General features: G+C 41.5%; 1 protein-coding gene across 1 annotated transcript in view; it reads right to left on the bottom strand.

Moving 5' to 3' along the window:
* The window catches only part of zbtb41 (zinc finger and BTB domain containing 41), a 50,506-nt gene extending 36,794 nt beyond the window's left edge, over window positions 1-13,712 (bottom strand). Inside the window, exons 1-5 of the mRNA XM_061891166.1 lie at window positions 13,575-13,712; window positions 9,519-10,664; window positions 2,865-3,072; window positions 417-486; window positions 180-327 (exon numbers count right to left, since the gene is read on the bottom strand). Of these exons, the coding sequence (XP_061747150.1) occupies window positions 180-327; window positions 417-486; window positions 2,865-3,072; window positions 9,519-10,632 (1,540 nt within the window). The 5' untranslated portion in view covers window positions 10,633-10,664; window positions 13,575-13,712. The remainder of the gene's footprint in view (window positions 1-179; window positions 328-416; window positions 487-2,864; window positions 3,073-9,518; window positions 10,665-13,574) is intronic.
* Window positions 13,713-19,036: the final 5,324 nt, after the last annotated feature.

Raw genomic sequence — 19,036 nt, 5'->3', positions numbered from 1 at the left:
TGTAGTTTCTCAGTTCGAACAGTAAATATCTTGTCTTTGCAGTCTATTCAATTGAATATAAGTTGAAAAGGATTTGCAAATCATCGTATTTTGTTTTTATTCACCATTTATATAACATGCCAACTTTACTGGTTTTGGGTTTTGTATGATAAAATAATATTTCTCCCTATACTGCTCACCTAAGTGGAACTTTTCATGGTGCTTAAGCCTGGCAAACCTGGACTTGAAGTACTCGTCACAGAAAGAGCATTTGAATGGCCGGTCTTGTGTGTGCAGGATCATGTGTTCCTGCAAGTGAGGCCTGCGGGAAAAAGTCTTCATACAAATCTGAAGAAAGGAGCAGTGACATTTTCATCAGGCAATGGTTGACACAGTGTTATGAATTTTGCAAAAAAAAACAGGAGATGGGATCTTACAGCACACTTCCAGCCTTCGCTTTTCTTCTTCCTCTTGCTGAGAAACTCTTGGAGATGGTCTGGGTGGAACCTGGACAAAAAGGAGATCAGCAGCTTAGACGGCAACAAGATAGAGGATGAACCTTTTTTTTTTTTAATTAAAAATGTATTACAATTATTAATAAACCTACTCATTGACCTAGTGGTTAGAACAGGGGGCACCAACGCGGTGCCCGCGGGCACCAGGTCGCCCGTAAGGACCAGATGAGTAGCCCGCTGGCCTGTTCTAAAAATAGCTCAAATAGCAGCACTTACCAGTGAGCTGCCTCTATTTTTTACATTTTATTAATTTACTAGCAAGCTGGTCTCGCTTTGCTCGACATTTTTCATTCTAAGAGAGACAAAACTCAAACAGAATTTGAAAATCTAAGGAAATATTTTAAAGACTTGGTCTTCACTTGTTTAAATGGTAAATGGGTTGTAGTTGTATAGCGCTTTTCTACCTTCACGGTACTCAAAGCGCTTTGACACTACTTCCACATTTACCCATTCACACACACATTCACACACTGATGGAAGGAGCTGCCATGCAAGGGGCTAACGAGCACCCATCAGGAGCAAGGGTGAAGTGTCTTGCTCAGGACACAACGGACGTGACGAGGTTGGTACTAGGTGGGATTTGAACCAGGGAACCTCGGGTTGTGCACGGCCACTCTCCCACTGCGCCACGCCGTCCGAAAAAATATATTCATTTATTTTTTTTGCTTTGCTTCTTAAAACTTTCAGAAAGACAATTTTAGAGAAAAAATACAACCTTAAAAATGATTTTAGGATTTTTAAACACATATAGCCTTTTACCTTTTAAATTCCTTTCTCTTCTTTCCTGACAATTTAAAATTTAAAGCCCACCAGGCTGCACCAAACTTTTGGTGCCTTGTTGACACAGAAGTACAGTGGTGTATGCGCAGCAGCTATGAAGGTTGCAAGCCTGTTTGGTTCAACTTATCTTTTGTCAATCAGCCTTTTCTGACATGAACTTCATCAAGAACAAACACAGAACACGTCTCACTGATGCACAACTGCAAGACTCACTCAGAGTTGCAGTGTCAAGTTTCACACCAGAGTACAACACACATGCAATCCCAGGCTTCAGACTAACTGACAAAGAAACAGATAACAGATTTGGTGTCCAGTTCAAAGTTTGACATGATTTATTTAAAAATGTGAGAGTTGACTTTTGTATTTGACATGAGTTATTATTTTTACAAACATGGTGCAAAGTAATTCATGATTTGTTAAAAAATGTTAGTGGCTAACTAGTTAAAATGGGATATTGTGATTTCACAAGACTGTCCTGGAAGTGATCATTTGAAAATGTTCAATTTGAAAAATGTGCACTTAGAGAAAATATAGAAATAAAGTGTTGCATATTGATATTTATCTGTTTCTATATATATTTATTGTGAGAAATCATTAAGATGATCAGTGTTTCCACAAATATAAACATAATTAATTATTAATAATAAAATATAGTTAAAAGGTAAACTGAGCAAATTGGCTATTTTGGCAATTTATTTAAGTGTGTATCAAACATTGACAACCAAATAATTAAACAAGGTGACTCGGTAAAGAATCTGGGTATTATCTTGGACCCAACTCTCTCCTTTGAGTCACACATTAAAAGCGTTACTAAAACGGCCTTCTTTCATCTCCGTAATATTGCTAAAATTCGCTGCATTCTGTCCACTAAAGACGCTGAGATCATTATCCATGCGTTTGTTACGCCTCGTCTCGATTACTGTAACGTATTATTTTCGGGTCTCCCCATGTCTAGCATTAAAAGATTACAGTTGGTACAAAATGCGGCTGCTAGACTTTTGACAAGAACAAGAAAGTTTGATCACATTACGCCTGTACTGGCTCACCTGCACTGGCTTCCTGTGCACTTAAGATGTGACTTTAAGGTTTTATTACTTACGTATAAAATACTACACGGTCTAGCTCCATCCTATCTTGCCGATTGTATTGTACCATATGTCCCGGCAAGAAATCTGCGTTCAAAAGACTCCGGCTTATTAGTGATTCCTAAAGCCCAAAAAAAGTCTGCGGGCTATAGAGCGTTTTCCGTTCGAGCTCCAGTACTCTGGAATGCCCTCCCGGTAACAGTTCGAGATGCCACCACAGTAGAAGCATTTAAGTCTCACCTTAAAACTCATTTGTATAGTCTAGCCATTAAATAGACCTCTTTTTTTAGACCAGTTGATCTGACGCTTCTTTTCTTTTTTTGCTGCCTGGCCGCCATGTTGCTGCCTGCAGGAATCGTTAAGTGAATCATTTGAAAAATTGGTGAGCGATTCCAAGGAATTGATACACTAGAAGGCGTTTCTGGACAAGAACCGGTTTCAAATCCCTAACTAATACACTTAAAGTTTTACCACCTACATTAAAAGGAAAAAAAGAGTGTCTCACCTCCTGACGTGCTTAGCCAGCGTTTTCTTGCTGGCGTGGAGTTTATTACAAAAAGGACACTTGTGTTCTTTCTTCTGGAAGGGAGCGTCGCTGGCGTGTTTCTTTTTGTGAACGGTCAAGTTAGACTTGGTGGAGTAGCACTGGAGACAGACGTCACACTGGAAGGGTTTCTCTCCCGTGTGCACTCTGGTGTGACTCTCGTACTTCCCTAGGAGACGCAGGATTCAACAATTAGGCGAGTCGCACAACTTGAAAGCATGATACATTGACATTGATGGGAGTGACTTTGGAGAAAGCCAACAAATTGGTAGAGAAGTATTAGCTGAACCGAGTGATATCTTTTTAGTCATTCACAATCTTCATCTTGGCGGTTGCTCGCTTACAACACACAGGATTCAGGGACATCACCTGCCTGCTTGCGACTCATTTAGGGAGAAGTTACACAAAGTAAAATAACAATTACAAGGGATAAAACAGTGGTTCTTAACCTGGGTTCGATCGAACCCTAGTGGTTCGGTGAGACGGCATCAGGGGTTCCGCGGAGGTCCAGACACACCCGACTCATCGCGTAAATAAAAACTTTATGGATACCCCTAAACAAAGTTCCCTCTAATTTTCCATCTGATTTGCAGGTGTGTAATTTGTTGTGGTTCATTTTGTGCAAAAGTAAAAAAAAACAACAACATACAACTTTGTCCTGAATTTGAAAAAAAAAAAACCTTTTATTTTTCACTAAAGAAGGGTTCGGTGAATGCGCATATGAAACTGCTGGGGTTCGGTACTTTCAACAAGGTTAAGAACCACTGGGATAAAATATGATTACAAAGCAAAATGTTCCGTTGTGGGAAATTTCAGCTTCAACCCATATGGGCAATATGAGCCCATCAACACGGACGGACGAGCAAGAATGACGGCAACAGAAAAAAGACAGCCTGACGTAGTTCAATATTTTTTTACATTTTTGCTTACAGAGATGAGTTCATTTTTTTTTTTTTTTTTTAGGATAACACAGTTATTTAACTTTAAATTACAGTTCAATGGTAAACAATTACACAGAAATGAGAAATATGTTCATATCTTTAAATGGTTACTTGAATAATTTTTATATAAACATACTTGCCAAACTTGAGACCTCAGAATTCGGGAGATGGGGGAGGGGGGACTGTTTGGTGGTAGTGGGAGTGTATATTGTGGCGTCCCGGAAGAGTTACTGAAACCTACTCAGTGGCCTAGTGGTTAAAGTGTCCGCCCTGAGATTGGTAGGTTGTGAGTCATACCAAAGAGTATAAAAAAATGGAACCCATTGCCTCCCTGCTTGGCACTCAGCATCAAGGGTTGGATTTGGGGTTAAATCACCATAAATGACTCCCGGCCGCGGCACCGCTGCTGCCCACTGCTCCCCTCACTTCCCAGGTGGTGTTAAAGGGGATGCGTCCAATGCAGAGAGCAGATTTCAACACACCTCGTGTGTGTGACACTCAATGGTACTTTAACTTTAGTGCTGCAAGGGGTTCTGGGCATTTGTCTTGTTGTGTTCATGTTGTGTTACGGTGTGGCTGTTCTCCCGAAATGTGTTTTGTCATTCTTGTTTGGTGTGGGTTCACAGTGTGGCGCATATTTCTAACAGTGTTAAAGTTCTTTATACGGCCACCCTCAGTGTGACCTGTATGGCAGTTGACCAAGTATGCCTTGCATTTACTCATGTGTGTAAAAAACCTTTATATTATGTGACTGGGTAGGCACGCTGTTTGTATGGAAGAAAAGCGGACGTGACAACATGTTGTTGAGGACGTTAAAGGAAAGGCACGCCCCCAATATTGTTGTACAGGTGGAAATCGGGAGAAATTTGGGGGAATGGTTGCCCCGGGAGATTTTAGAGAGGGGCACTGAAATTCGTGAGTCTCCCGGGAAAATCGGGAGGGTTGGCAAGTATGATTATTAACCATGTATAGTATTTATAATTTTTTCTTCAGTTTAGGAGCGTATGTAGAGCTCTAAATTATGGAAGTAGAATTGTTTCACATAAACTTATATATATCAATATGATATTAATACATATGCCGGTTGTTCAGGGGAGTGTGTAGGTCACATGTATTTGTGCATCTGGTTTGTGGGAGGAATATACGTTTATTTATAAGAACAAGAAAGTTTGATCACATTATGCCTGTACTGGCTCACCTGCACTGGCTTCCTGTGCACTTAAGATGTGACTTTAAGGTTTTACTAATTAGGTATAAAATACTACGCGGTCTAGCTCCAGCCTATCTTGCCGATTGTATTGTACCATATGTCCCGGCAAGAAATCTGCGTTCAAAAGACTCCGGCTTATTAGTGATTCCTAGAGCCCTAAAAAAGTCTGCGGGCTATAGAGCGTTTTCCGTTCGGGCTCCAGTACTCTGGAATGCCCTCCCGGTAACAGTTCGAGATGCTACCTCAGTAGAAGCATTTAAGTCTCACCTTAAAACTCATCTGTATACTCTAGCCTTTAAATAGACCTCCTTTTTAGACCAGTTGATCTGCCGCTTCTTTTCTTTCTCCTATGTCCCCCCCTCCCTTGTGGAGGGGGTCCGGTCCGATGACCATGGATGAAGTACTGGCTGTCCAGAGTCGAGACCCAGGATGGACCGCTCGTCGGGACCCAGGATGGACCGCTCGCCTGTGTATCGGTTGGGGACATCTCTACGCTGCTGATCCGCCTCCGCTTGAGATGGTCTCCTGTGGACGGGACTCTCGCTGCTGTCTTGGATCCGCTTGAAATGAACTCTCGCGGCTGTGTTGGAGCCACTATGGATTGAACTTTCACAGTATCATGTTAGACCCGCTCGACATCCATTGCTTTCGGTCCCCTAGAGGGGGGGGGGGGTTGCCCACATCTGAGGTCCTCTCCAAGGTTTCTCATAGTCAGCATTGTCACTGGCGTCCCACTGGATGTGAATTCTCCCTGCCCACTGGGTGTGAGTTTTCCTTGCCCTTTTGTGGGTTCTTCCGAGGATGTTGTAGTCGTAATGATTTGTGCAGTCCTTTGAGACATTTGTGATTTGGGGCTATATAAATAAATATTGATTGATTGATTGATTGATTATACAAATTCTTGATTTATTTGTATGCCACTTTTTTATATTCATAAATTGTATTTGTATATATATCTTCAAATCTCAAAAAAATATTTACAAATACGCGTTTATTTATACAAATTATTTATTTATTTGTTTATCACATTTGTATTTGTATTTTTAATAATATATGCATATGTATTAATATCCAACCATTTTTACCGCTTGTCCCTTTCGTTAATATATATAAGTTGATGGGAGATATTTCTACTTCCATACTGAGTCTGTCTGCATAAAGACAAATATTTCTGAAAGTAAATTATTGCATACTGTTGTATTGAGTGGCACCTTGACAGAAGAATATTTATATTGACAGTCTAAAGCATGGGTGTCAAACTCTGGCCCGTGGGCCTAATTTGGCCCGCCATGTAATTTCATTTGGCCCTTGAGGCAATATCAAATTAATATTAGAGTTGGCCCACCGGTATTGTGCCGCTGTGACACCGCATTCACCGCTAATATTCATACTTGCCAACCCTCCCGATTTTCATGGGAGACTTCCGGAGTTCAGTCCCCCTCCCGAAAATCTCCCTGGGCAACCATTCTCCCGAATATCTCCCGATTTCCACCCGGACAACAATATTGGGGGCCGTGCCTTAAAGGCACTGCCTTTAACGTTCTCTAACAACTGTCGTCACGTCCGCTTATCCTCCATACAAACAGCTTCATAATGTAAGCGGCCTATACACACTCATAAGTGAATGCATTGCATACTTGGTCAACAGCCATACAGGTGACACTTGAGGGTGGCCGTACAAACAACTTTAACACCGTTACAAATATGTGCCACACTGTGAACCCACACCAAACCAGAATGACAAACACACTTCGGGAGAACATCTGTACCGTAACACAACAGAACAAATACCCAGAATCCCTTGCAGCACTAACTCTTCCGGGACACTACAATACATGCTACCACCTAAGAGGTTAATTTGTTCAACCTTGGCCAGCGGCTTTGTTCAGTTTTAAATTTTGGCCCACCCTGTATTTGAGTGTGACACCCCTGGTCTGACATGTCTTGCTTCACTTGTTATTTTCGCAGTTTTATGTCTTTATATGTAAAAAGTTTAAAAATTGCAAATCGAATTGCAATTTTGGAGAGAATATGGAAAATATGTTTTTCTCAAAGTTTGAATATTTAAAAGTACACTTAAAAATATTATTTTAAACTATCTAAAACGCTGGGAAAAATAGCATTTGTTGTCTGTCCCCTAAAATTAAGATACATTTTGTTCAAATTCTCGGGGGTCGGCAATGCGCGGCTTTCAAGCCACAAGCGGATCTTTAGCGCCGCCCTAGTGGCTTGCTGGAGCTTTTTCCAAAATGTAATAAAATGGAAAAAGATGAGGAAAAAAAAAAAATTGTTTTAATATGGTTTCTGTAGGAGGACAAACATGACACAAACCTTCCTAATTGTTAGAAATTCCACGGTTTACACTAAACATGCTGCATTGAACGTCCTTGAACGCACTGTAGTTTGTTTACATGTACAACTTTCCTTGATGCTGCCACAGAAAGACATGTTTTATGCCACTCCTTCTTTGTCTCTATTTGTCCTTCAAACGTTTTATGCTGTGCGTGAATGCACAAAGGTGAGCTTTGTTGATGTTATTGACTTGTGTGGAGTGCTAATCATACATATTTGGTCTCTGCATGACTGCAAGCTAATCGATGCTAACATGCTATTTATACCACCTATTTTAAGTATATTTGAAGTCATTTTATTTGTAGTTTCCGTTTCCTTCAACTTGAACACACACATCTATACCTTTGGCCGTTCTAAGCCAGTCATTTCCAGGAGTTATCTCACCCTCTGAAAAGCCTCAGTTTTAGTAATGTTTTCCAATGTTGTAAAAATGTGTAGAATAAATATTACATTTCAACATTTCGGACGACGTGGCGCAGTTGGGAGAGTGGCTGTGCCAGCAACCTAAGGGTTCCTGGTTCAATCCCCACCTTCTATCATCTTCGTTGCGTCCTTGAGCAAGACACTTAAAGGCGAACATTATCACAATTTCAAAAGGGTTAAAAACAATAAAAATCAGTTCCCACTGGCTTGTTGTATTTTTTGAAGTTTTTTTAAAAATTTTACCGGTCTCCGAATATCCCTAAAAAAAGCTTTAAAGTGCTTGATTTTCGCTATTTGCGATGCCACTATCCATTTCCCTGTGACGTCATACAGTGCTGCCAATGTAAACAAACAATGGCGAATAGCACAGAAAGATATAGCGACATTAGCTCGGATTCAGACTCGGATTTCAGCGCCTTAAGCGATTCAACAGATTACGCATGTTTTGAAACGGATGGTTGGAGTATGAAAGCATTGAAGAAGAAACTGAAGCTATTGAGCGAATAGCTATTGACGCTATTCATAGCCATAGCATGGCCGAATAGCTGCGTTAGCATCGCCGCTAAAATGTGCGGACCAAACGATCAGGACTTTCGCATCTTGTGACACTGGAGCAACTTAAATCTGTCGATTGGTAAGTGTTTTTTTCGCATTAAATGTGGGTGGAAGGAAACGTAATATAGTTGCAAATGCATCTGCAGGTTATCCATACATCTCTGTGCCATGTCTGCTTTAGCACCGCCGTTAGGTAAATAGCATGTTAGCGTTGATTAGCGTAGCATGTTAGCATCGATTAACTGGCAGTCACGCCGCGACCAAATATGTCTGATTAGCACATAAGTCAACATCAACAAAACTCACCTTTGTGATTTCGTTGACTTTATTGTTGCAAATGCATCTGCAGGTTATCCATACATCTCTGTGCTATGTCTGCTTTAGCATCGCCGGTAAAATGTGGAGCCACTCTGGTACATTCAATGGGGGTCTGGCGGCAGACACTTTGGCATCTTCGGGCCAGTGGTGCAACTTTAATCCCTCCCTGTTAGTGTTGTTACACCCTCCGACAACACACCGACGAGGCATGATGTCTCCAAGGTTCCAAAAAATAGTCGAAAAAACGGAAAATAACAGAGCTGAGACCCAATGTTTACAATGTGTTGAAAATGAAAATGGCAGCCGTATTACCTCGGCGACGTCATCCCCTCCAGCGCGATAAACAGAAAGGCGTTTAATTCGCCAAAATTCACCCATTTAGAGTTCGGAAAGCGGTGAACAAAAATAGATGGTCTGGTGATAATGTTCCCCTTTAACCCTTGCTCCTGATGGGTCCTGGTTAGCGCCCTGCATGGCCGCTCCTGCCATCAGTGTGTGAATGTGTGTGTGAATGGGTGAATGTGGAAATAGTCTCAAGGCGCTTTGAGTTCCTTAAAAATGTACAAAAGCGCTTGACTATTTCATTTCTGTCAACGAAGATGTGCATCAACCTGCGACAAATAGTCATTTTGATAGTAGGCTAATATAGACAATTATATCATGTGTTGCCTTCATTATAACACTTATATATAGATTTTTATTTTTGGTCCAATATGGTTCTTTCAACATTTTGGGTTGCCGACCCCCGAGTAAACCTAACACTTTCAGTGATATTTCTACTACGTGCTGTGGAATGAGTATTTTCATAGTTCTCACCTGCTCGGTCGAAGCTCTTGTCACATTTGGGGCACATGAGAGTCTTCTTGCTGGCGGTGTGGATGATGACAGGAGCCAGACCTTCAGGGTACACTGGACTTTGGCTGGAACTTCGTGCTGCTGGCGTTTTCACTCCGACCTCAGTGTTGGTCTGCTGCGCCGTCCTCTCGCTTTCCCCACAGGGCTCAGTGGCTTTCTTCTGCACGGCCGCCTCCTCACTTAGGCCCCCTTCGTCCTCTCCGTCCTCCTGCTCACCGACCAAATCTTCTACCTGAGACGATTTTGTTTCGTCCACCGGCATTTTGGTTCCTGCTTCTTCATCCAATCTTTCGTCAGCCTGCGCCCTTGTTGGCTCCTCTTCCTCAGAGGTGTCCGCCATGTCATCCTTTTCGTACTTAGTAGGAGCTTTCCTCCTCCGAGTAGATCTCCGCATGGCAGACATCTTATAAGCGGACATCTTTTCTGTTGTACTTTGAACCGGACTATCAGTCCGACTCGGGTTCTGCGGGTTGTTTTCTGTACAAAACTGTTGAATACATGCGTTTGGAGTGTCAGCATCACCTTCTGGAGAAAGAGTGGGTGTCACTAGTCTTGATTCAGCGCGAGCTCGGATTAAATTTACAGGGATGTTAACTTCCTCGTCATACAGCAACTTCAATACATCCATCATGTCCAAGAACCGGGCTGCTTCCATTAAAGCCTGGATATCTGCCTCCGCGATGACGCACTCCGAAGTGTACAACAAGCCCAGCAGGTGCTGGAAAACCGATTCTTCCACATGGTCCAGAGTCACATAGGTCATGGCAGGGTTCTTGGATAGCTCAGCGTGGAAGTAACTGCTCCCGTGTGACAATACCACTTTGTGTGCACCGTATAGTTTCCCACCCACGGACACGGTCACGTCACAGAACCTCTGCCGCGTCCGATCCTCGTTCAAGAACTTCAGTAGGTTGTGGCTGTGCTGCGCCATGGTCAGGTGCCTGTTTTGTGGAGCCGGTTCTTGGAAAGTTTGAGAGCACAAGTGAACAGTTCCCCTTGCTGTTGCAGATTCTTGAATGGCGCGGCTTTGCCTGCTGCATTTGGCCGGCAACGAATTACACATTTTTTTCTTCATTGGAGTGTCAGGGTACCATGCATGTATGACCCCTTAAAAACAAAGAAGAATAGCATGAAAGCCTAGAACATACAGTACAGGCCAAAAGTTTGGACACACCTCATTCACAACACAACACACCTCATTGATAAAGCAAGAAATTCCACTAATCAACCCTGATACGTACACCTTGGACAAGGTTCCACTTCAAAAACTGTCCCCCGGAAAATATCAATCAATCAATCAATCAATGTTTACTTATATAGCCCTAAATCACTAGTGTCTCAAAGGGCTGCACAAACCACTACGACATCCTCGGTAGGCCCACATAAGGGCAAGGAAAACTCACACCCAGTGGGACTTCGGTGACAATGATGACTATGAGAACCTTGGAGAGGAGGAAAGCAATGGATGTCGAGCGGGTCTAACATGATACTGTGAAAGTTCAATCCATAATGGATCCAACACAGTCGCAAGAGTCCAGTCCAAAGCGGATCCAACACAGCAGCGAGAGTCCCGTTCACAGCGGAGCCAGCAGGAAACCATCCCAAGCGGAGGCGGATCAGCAGCGCAGAGATGTCCCCAGAAGATACACAGGCAAGCAGTACATGGCCACCGGATCGGACCGGACCCCCTCCACAAGGGAGAGTGGGACATAGAAGAAAAAGAAAAGAAACGGCAGATCAACTGGTCTAAAAAGGGAGTCTATTTAAATATATTTGTAACCTATTTAAATATATTTGTAACCAGTGAAGCCAAACATCAGTTTGTGAGGTATTTACAGTATTAAAAGTTACATTGGAAGTTAACTTTTCTGACAATCAGCATTTTTTATGTTGATATAAAAAAAAATCTTCACTGTGGAGGACACTAAAATGAACATTATTGTTTTACGCTGGATGTTTACATTTAAACTTTCAAGACACTCAACTAAGTTTTTTTTTCAAATATTTGCTTGAAACAGTGGATGTCCCTGCACAAATATTTGCACAAAAAAATACATGTCTGTAGTATGATTAGAACATCTTAGCGTTATGTTTGCGTTCAATTACAGCAGGGGTGTCCAAACTTTTTCCACAGAGGGGGCCATTTTGATATTTTTCATTTTCAAACCATAACAAAATATATGGATTTTTTTTTTGTTTTTTTTATCCTTAGGGCTCCTGGGGAGCATAGAGGGTCTCAGTCACTAAAATGTTAAAAATAAGTCAAAATATTATTATTATTTTTTATTTAATGCTTACAGTAAATCTCAACTTGAGGTTGATATAAAGTAAAACGAATAAGGTTTTATGCCTTTTCTGTCAAAGACAACTTTTTTATAGTAAAACTGAAATATCCAGTATTTAGATAGATGGATAAATTTATTGATTTCTTCAGGAGAGTTCCTTTATTTAACAATTAAAGCCCTCAAAGTTCAATAACGCAGGACACCATTGATTTTAATTATTTAATATTTTTGAGTAATCACAGTGAAAAGTAAATAAAATCCTACTAAATATATTTGAGATCCAAAAGGTTCCCCACTCATAAAGTGACACATTTTTATTAGTTTTTTTTTTTACTTTTAACACTTAAATTTCAAGATCAACTTCCGATATATCTGTCGATTTTAAATTTGAACTATTACCGTATTTCCTTGAATTATTAATTTAAAACCTCTTCTCACTCCTGTGCTTACCAAAAGGCATGCGGTAAAAGTAAGCATGCGCTAATTATTTTAAAACCTCTTCTCACTCCGGCACTTACCAAAGGTATGCAGTAAAAATTTGAGTGTGATGTAAGCTTGGACCTTAAATCCTACAGAATAGCTCTTAATCTTCTTCCCTTTATGCGGTTTCAAATTACCGGTATCGAAATCAGCCTCCTCCATTTTGAAAATGATGACAGGGGAAGTGTCACTCGTGACGTCACGAGTTTGACATACTAAGCATGCGCTGATTATTTTGGGAAGCGACTTTGACCCGGCAGTAATTCAAGGCAGGCGCATACTATATGCCCTGCGGCAATTCAAGGAAATACGGTATTTTGTTTGTTTTATGCTCTTTTGTCAAAATGTTCATGTTTTTATATGGCAACCACACAACATATGCAATATTTTTTCCACATAAAACATTTTAAAGTGATAATTTTTAAGTAATAATTCATCATAACATAGATTTTTGTGTCTTTTTTTTTTTAGCAATGGAAAAAAAAAAGAAAATAAAGACAAAAGGGGGGAAAAACGGTCTGCATGGCAGCTTTGTGTCAACTTTGCCACTTTTTCTCATTAGATTTCACCTCATTCCACTTTTTATTTTTGCAATACTATCAATTTTGCAATTTTTGCAGAATGTGTGGCGGGCCGGTAAACGATGAGCTGCGGGCCGCAAATGGCCCCCGGGGCCGCACTTTGGACACCCCTGAATTACAGTAAGTGTGTTTATCCTAAACATTCCTGGCACTTCATTGCACACACTATGGCATTTTTAAGTGTTATTTTTGGACATATACCAGAATAATATCGTACCGTGGCCTTAATACCGTGATATTATCGTATCGTGAGATTTTGATCCATCCCTATTGACAACATTCGGTACCACCATCCATCCATCCATTTACTACCGCTTGTCCCTGCTGCTTTAAAAAGGACAACACAAGCTCCCATGGTAATGTGCATTAATCACATCACGGTATTCTAGTCGTGTTTTTCAAGTAAACGATAACTTGCAGTTGATACAAGTTACGAAAAAATCAGCCATCAGTCTGAATAAGACAATAAATTAACGATTATTTATTAAATAAAAGCACATTATTGTGTGTCAAACAGCTGGGTTTGAACTACATTCTCTCCCCACCTTAAGGACCCCTAGCTTGCTATCAGGCACAGGCAAGGCCCCCCCCTCTAAGGATATGTTGACAAACGACCTCAACGCTTTTGTGGACATTTGCGTAGAAATGGCTATTTTCAGATAAAAGCTTACCTTAAATAAAGTATCCGCGTTGACGAAGAGCCACGAAGACGAAATATAAGACCAGTTGTAGAAAAAAATATTGTAGGAATAATTATTTCCGGTACGTCTGCAAGGCCTTTCCTCCCATTTTAACGACATCGTAACAAGCAGCTCACCTATTGGCTGGTTTAGAATTAAAATTAAAACAATTTAAAAGCGTAATGTTTAATATAATACATGTGGTTTATTTGTATATATGTAAAGTTAAAGTGTAATAACATATTTTAAATCAGTCTTTAAATACGAATAATAATAGCGACTAATCATGCGGAAGCGTTGACGGAGGTTGAAGGGCTAGGACTCTTGGGTAATGTAGTTTATATATACTATCGAGCCAGTAAACATACATTGCCATCAGTTAAGTATTTATCTCTTATACTGTATACAAAAATACTATTTTTTATTTATATCTTAGTTTTTTATTATTGTCTTTACGTTATTATTAATGTGTATTGTTGTTATCTGGCCATTGGAATATTTTAAAAAGGACTCATTTAATTTATATATATAAAAAAAAAAGTATTGGTCAAAAAAGAATGTCTTCAAAAAATTGATCAGACTATTTTCTGTTGGCTATCATCCATGCTTTCATAACGTATACTTACCAAATTAGAGCAAATGACCTCATTTGCCTTTTGAAGTCCTGCAGGCCTCATGCCAGCAGGATACTCTGCCAAGTACTTAGTCGGCCAAGTCAAGACTCATGTGAAAGTGCACGTTGCATTCATGTCCACGTGCATGCATGTCCGTGGTTTTGGATAGAAACCAATGGAACTATACCGTGAATGATGATAAAATGCTCTGAAGTAATGAAAAGCACATGCATGTGCATCCTCATGGAAATAAATATATGTCTTTTTTTAATGTAAATACATTATATTGTCAACAGTATGCCTTGACTCACATGAACTTGAAGTGCCATCCCATTCAATATAATGTCGATCCACCTTTTGCAGCTGTTATAGCTTCAAATCTCTTCTGGGAAGGCTGTCCACAAGGTTGCAGAGTGTGTTTATAGGAATTTGCGACCATTCTTCCAAAAGCACATTGGTGTGGTCACACACGGATGTTGGTCAAGAAGGCCTGGCTCTCACTTTCCGTTCTAATTCATCCCTAAGGTTTTCTATCGGGTTCAGGTCAGGACTCTGTGCAGGCCAGTCAAGTTCATCCATACCAGACTCAGTCATCCATGTCTGTATGGACCTTGCTTTGTGCACTGGTGCACAGTCATGTTGGAAGCGGGAAGGGGCCCTGCTCCAAACTGTTCCCACAAGGTTGGGAGCATCAGATTAGATAGTACTTTATTTATTCCGTCAGGAAAGTTCCTTAAGGAAAATTAAAATTTTCAGCACAATCCCATTCAAGATCAAACAAACATTACAGGGGGACAGAACAGGATCGCTGACGGGTCTGCCGGCTTCCAGCTCCCCTTACAAAAAAGATGAGATACAGGTAAACAAGCCATAGTACACATCCCTCTTACATGTGTGTAAGAGGGAAACATCAAACATCAAAGAACACAGAGGACATTAAAGACATTAAAGCAGCAGATACAACCAGACACTTCTACATACAGCTATGAATAAAAAGTAAAAGAAACATATCCACTGTGGTGGCCTCTGCGGTGTTCCACGCCATCGTCCGCTGGGGTGGAGGGAGCATGGCCAGAGACAGGAGCAGACCCAACAAAGCAACCAAGACAGCCGACTCCACCTCCTCACCCAGCCAAGACACCGCGAAGCCTCCCCGTCCCAGCGCTCAGTGCTAGCTCCGCAGCCCTGTCCCCTCATCTGCATCTCCTCCAGTCCCTCCAAACCGACTCCGGTGTGGCAGACACCCAGCAGCTGGTCTCCATGGCCAAAAGGCTCCCGGGAGGCAGATCCAGAAGTCCACAAAAAAAGCACCACAGAGGTCACGAAAGTGCCACCCCTTGTCACACAGTCCGAAAGGGTCCCGGACCAAAAGGCAAAAAAGTATAATAACACATGAAAACAAGAGGGAAACACAAAAGGACGACACAAGAGCACAGAGATCCTGCCAACAGCAGCCACTACAAAATAAAAATAAAAAATAAAAATGAAAAATAAAAATAAAAATGGGATTGTCCAAAATGTTTTGGTATCCTGGAGCATTCAAAGTTAGTTTCCCTGGAACTAGGGGGCCAAGCCCAACTCTTGAAAAACAACCCCCGCACCATAATTCCTCCTCCACCAAATTTCACACTTGGCACAATACAGTACCGTTCTCCTGGCAACCGCCAAACCCGGACTCATCCATCAGATTGCCAGATGGAAAAACGGGATTCATTACTCCAAAAAACACATCTCCACTGCTCTAGAGTCCAGTGGCGACATCCGACGCTTTGCATCGGATTGGACTTGGTGATGTATGGCTTAGATGCGGCTGCTCGGCCATGGAAACCCATTCTATGCAGCTCTCTGCGTACTGTACGTGGGCTAATTGGAAGGTCAGATGAAGTTTGGAGCCCTGTAGCAACTGACTATGCAGACTACGCACCTCAGCATCCACTGACCCCTCTGTGTCAGTTTACATGGCCTACCACTCGGTGGCTGAGTTGCTGTTGTTCCCAAAATCTTCCATTTTCTTATAATAAAGCCGACAGTTGACTTTGGAATATTCAGGAGCCTGGAAATTTCACGACTGGATTTGTTGCACAGGTGGCATCCTATGACAGTTCCACGCTGGAAATCACTGAGGTCCTGAGAGCGGCCCATTCTTTCGCAAATGTTTCTAGAAACAGTCTCCATGCCTAAGTGCTTGATTTTATACACCTGTGGGCCTAGTGATTAGGATACCTGATTCTCATCATTTGGATGGGTGGCCAAATACTTTTGGCAAAATATGGTGTATGTATTGGTTAAATAAAGGGACTTAATATTTGGGGGGTTTGTTTTGTTTGTTTTCTGATACGATACGAAACCTCTTAAAACAGATTTTTCTGTGGAGAAAGTTACAAAAATTATCTCCCTTGCTGGAATTGTCCACTCGCCAATACCATTAAAGCAGGGGTGTCAAACCCAAATACAAAGTGGGCCAAAATTCTAAACTGAACAAAGCCGCGGGCCAAAGTTGAACAACTTAACCTTTTAATAGGGACCCAAACAAGTTTTGCATTGAATATTGAACAAGCAAGGCTTATATAACTTTATATTGACATGCAAAATCGAGGTTTGTTGGTAGCGGGGGTGTATATTGTTGTGTTCCGGAAGAGTTAGTGCTGCAAGGGCTTCTGGGTATTTGTTCTGTTGTGTTACAGTGCGGATGTTTTCCCGAAATGTGTTTGTCATTCTTGTTTGGTGTGGGTTCACAGTGTGGTGCGTATTTGTAACAGTGTTAAAGTTGTTTATAAGGCCACCCTCAGTGTGACCTGTATGACTGTTGACCAAGTATGCATTGCATTCACTTGTGTGTGTTTGTAGAATCCGCATATATTACGTGACACGCTGATTGTATGGCGGAAAAGCGGACATGACAACAGGTTGTAGAGGACGCTAAAAGCAGTACCTTTAAAGGGGAACATTATCACCAGACCTATGTAAGCGTCAATATATACCTTGATGTTGCAGAAAAAAGACCATATATTTTTTTAACCGATTTCCGAACTCTAAATGGGTGAATATTGGCGAATTAAACGCCTTTCTGTTTATCCCTCTCTGAGCGACGACGTCAGAACGTGACGTCACATCGGTACTCAACGCCATTTTTCCCCACCACATCACACGCATCGAGTCTAATCAGCTCTGTTATTTTCTGTTTTTTCGACTGTTTTCCGGTACCTTGGAGACATCCTGCCTCGTCGGTGTGTTGTCGGAGGGTGTAACAACACGATCAGGGACGGATTCGAGTTGATTTACGTAGAATGTGCATCGATTAGCACGGGATGCTAATCAATGCTAACATGCTATTTAGGCTAGCTGTGTACATATTGCAGCATTATGCCTCATTTGTAGCTATATTCAAATCTAGCCTTTCCCTCCATCTGCATTTAATGCCAAACAAACACTTAGCAATCGACGGATTTAAGTTGCTCCAGTGTCAAGAGATGCGAAAGTTTGTTTTTTACCGGCGATGCTACGACAGAGATGGCACAGAGATGACAAGAATGTCTGGATATCCTGCAACACTCAAAGCAGATGCATTCCCAATGATAAAGTCAACGAAATCACAAAGGTGAGTTTTGTTGATGTTATTGACTTATGTGCTAATCAGACATATTTGGTCGCGGCATGACTGCCAGCTAATCGTTGCTAACATGCTATTTAGGCTAGCTGTATGTACATATGAAACTATATTTACATCCAGCGTTTCCTTCCACCCACATTTAATGCGAAACAAACACTTACCAATCGACTGATTTAAGTTGATCCAGTGTCAATGCAAAAGTCCTGATCGTTTGGTCCGCACATTTTACCGGCGATGCTAACGCAAAGACGGCCGAATAGCTTCAATAGTTATTCGCTCAATAGCTTCAGTTTCTTCTTCAATTTCGTTTTCGCTATCTGTCTCCATACTCCAACCATCCGTTTCAATACATGCGTAATCTGTTGAATCGCTTAAGCCGCTGAAATACGAGTCTGAATCCGAGCTAATGTCGCTATATCTTGCTGTGGTATTCGCCATTGTTTGTATTGGAATCGGTATGTGACGTCACAGGGAAAGGGACAGTGGCTTAAAGGGGAACATTATCACCAGACCTATGTAAGCGTCAATATATACCTTGATGGTGCAGAAAATAGACCATCTATTTTTTTAACCGATTTCCGAACTCTAAATGGGTGAATTTTGGCAAATTAAACGCCTTTCTGTTTATCGCGCTGGAAGCGATGACGTCAGAATGTGACGTCGCCGAGGTAACACACCCGCCATTTTCATTTTCAACACATTACAAACACCGGGTCTCAGCTCTGTTATTTTCCGTTTTTTTGACTATTTTTTGGAACCTTGGAGACATCATGCCTCGTCGGTGTGTTGTCGGAGGGTGTAACAACACTAACAGGGAGGGATTCAAGTTGCACCACTGGCCCGAAGATGCCAAAGTGTCTCCCGCCAGACCCCCATTGAATGTGCCAGAGTGTCTCCACATTTTACCGGCGATGCTAAAGCAGACATGGCACAGAGATGTATGGATAACCTGCAGATGCATTTGCTACGATAGTCAACGAAATCACAAAGGTGAGTTTTGTTGATGTTGACTGCCAGCTAATCGATGCTAACATGCTACGCTAATCGATGCTAACATGCTATTTACCGGCGGTGCTAAAGCAGACATGGCACAGAGATGTATGGATAACCTGTAGATGCATTTGCAACTATATTACGTTTCCTTCCACCCACATTTAATGCGAAAAAAACACTTACCAATCGACGGATTTAAGTTGCTCCAGTGTCAAAAGATACGAAAGTCCTGATTG

Source organism: Nerophis ophidion, linkage group LG28 (assembly GCF_033978795.1).
Source record: "Nerophis ophidion isolate RoL-2023_Sa linkage group LG28, RoL_Noph_v1.0, whole genome shotgun sequence".
Classification (NCBI taxonomy): domain Eukaryota; kingdom Metazoa; phylum Chordata; class Actinopteri; order Syngnathiformes; family Syngnathidae; genus Nerophis; species Nerophis ophidion.
Note: the sequence above shows the minus strand (reverse complement) of the source record. Positions and strands in the feature narration are given on the sequence as shown.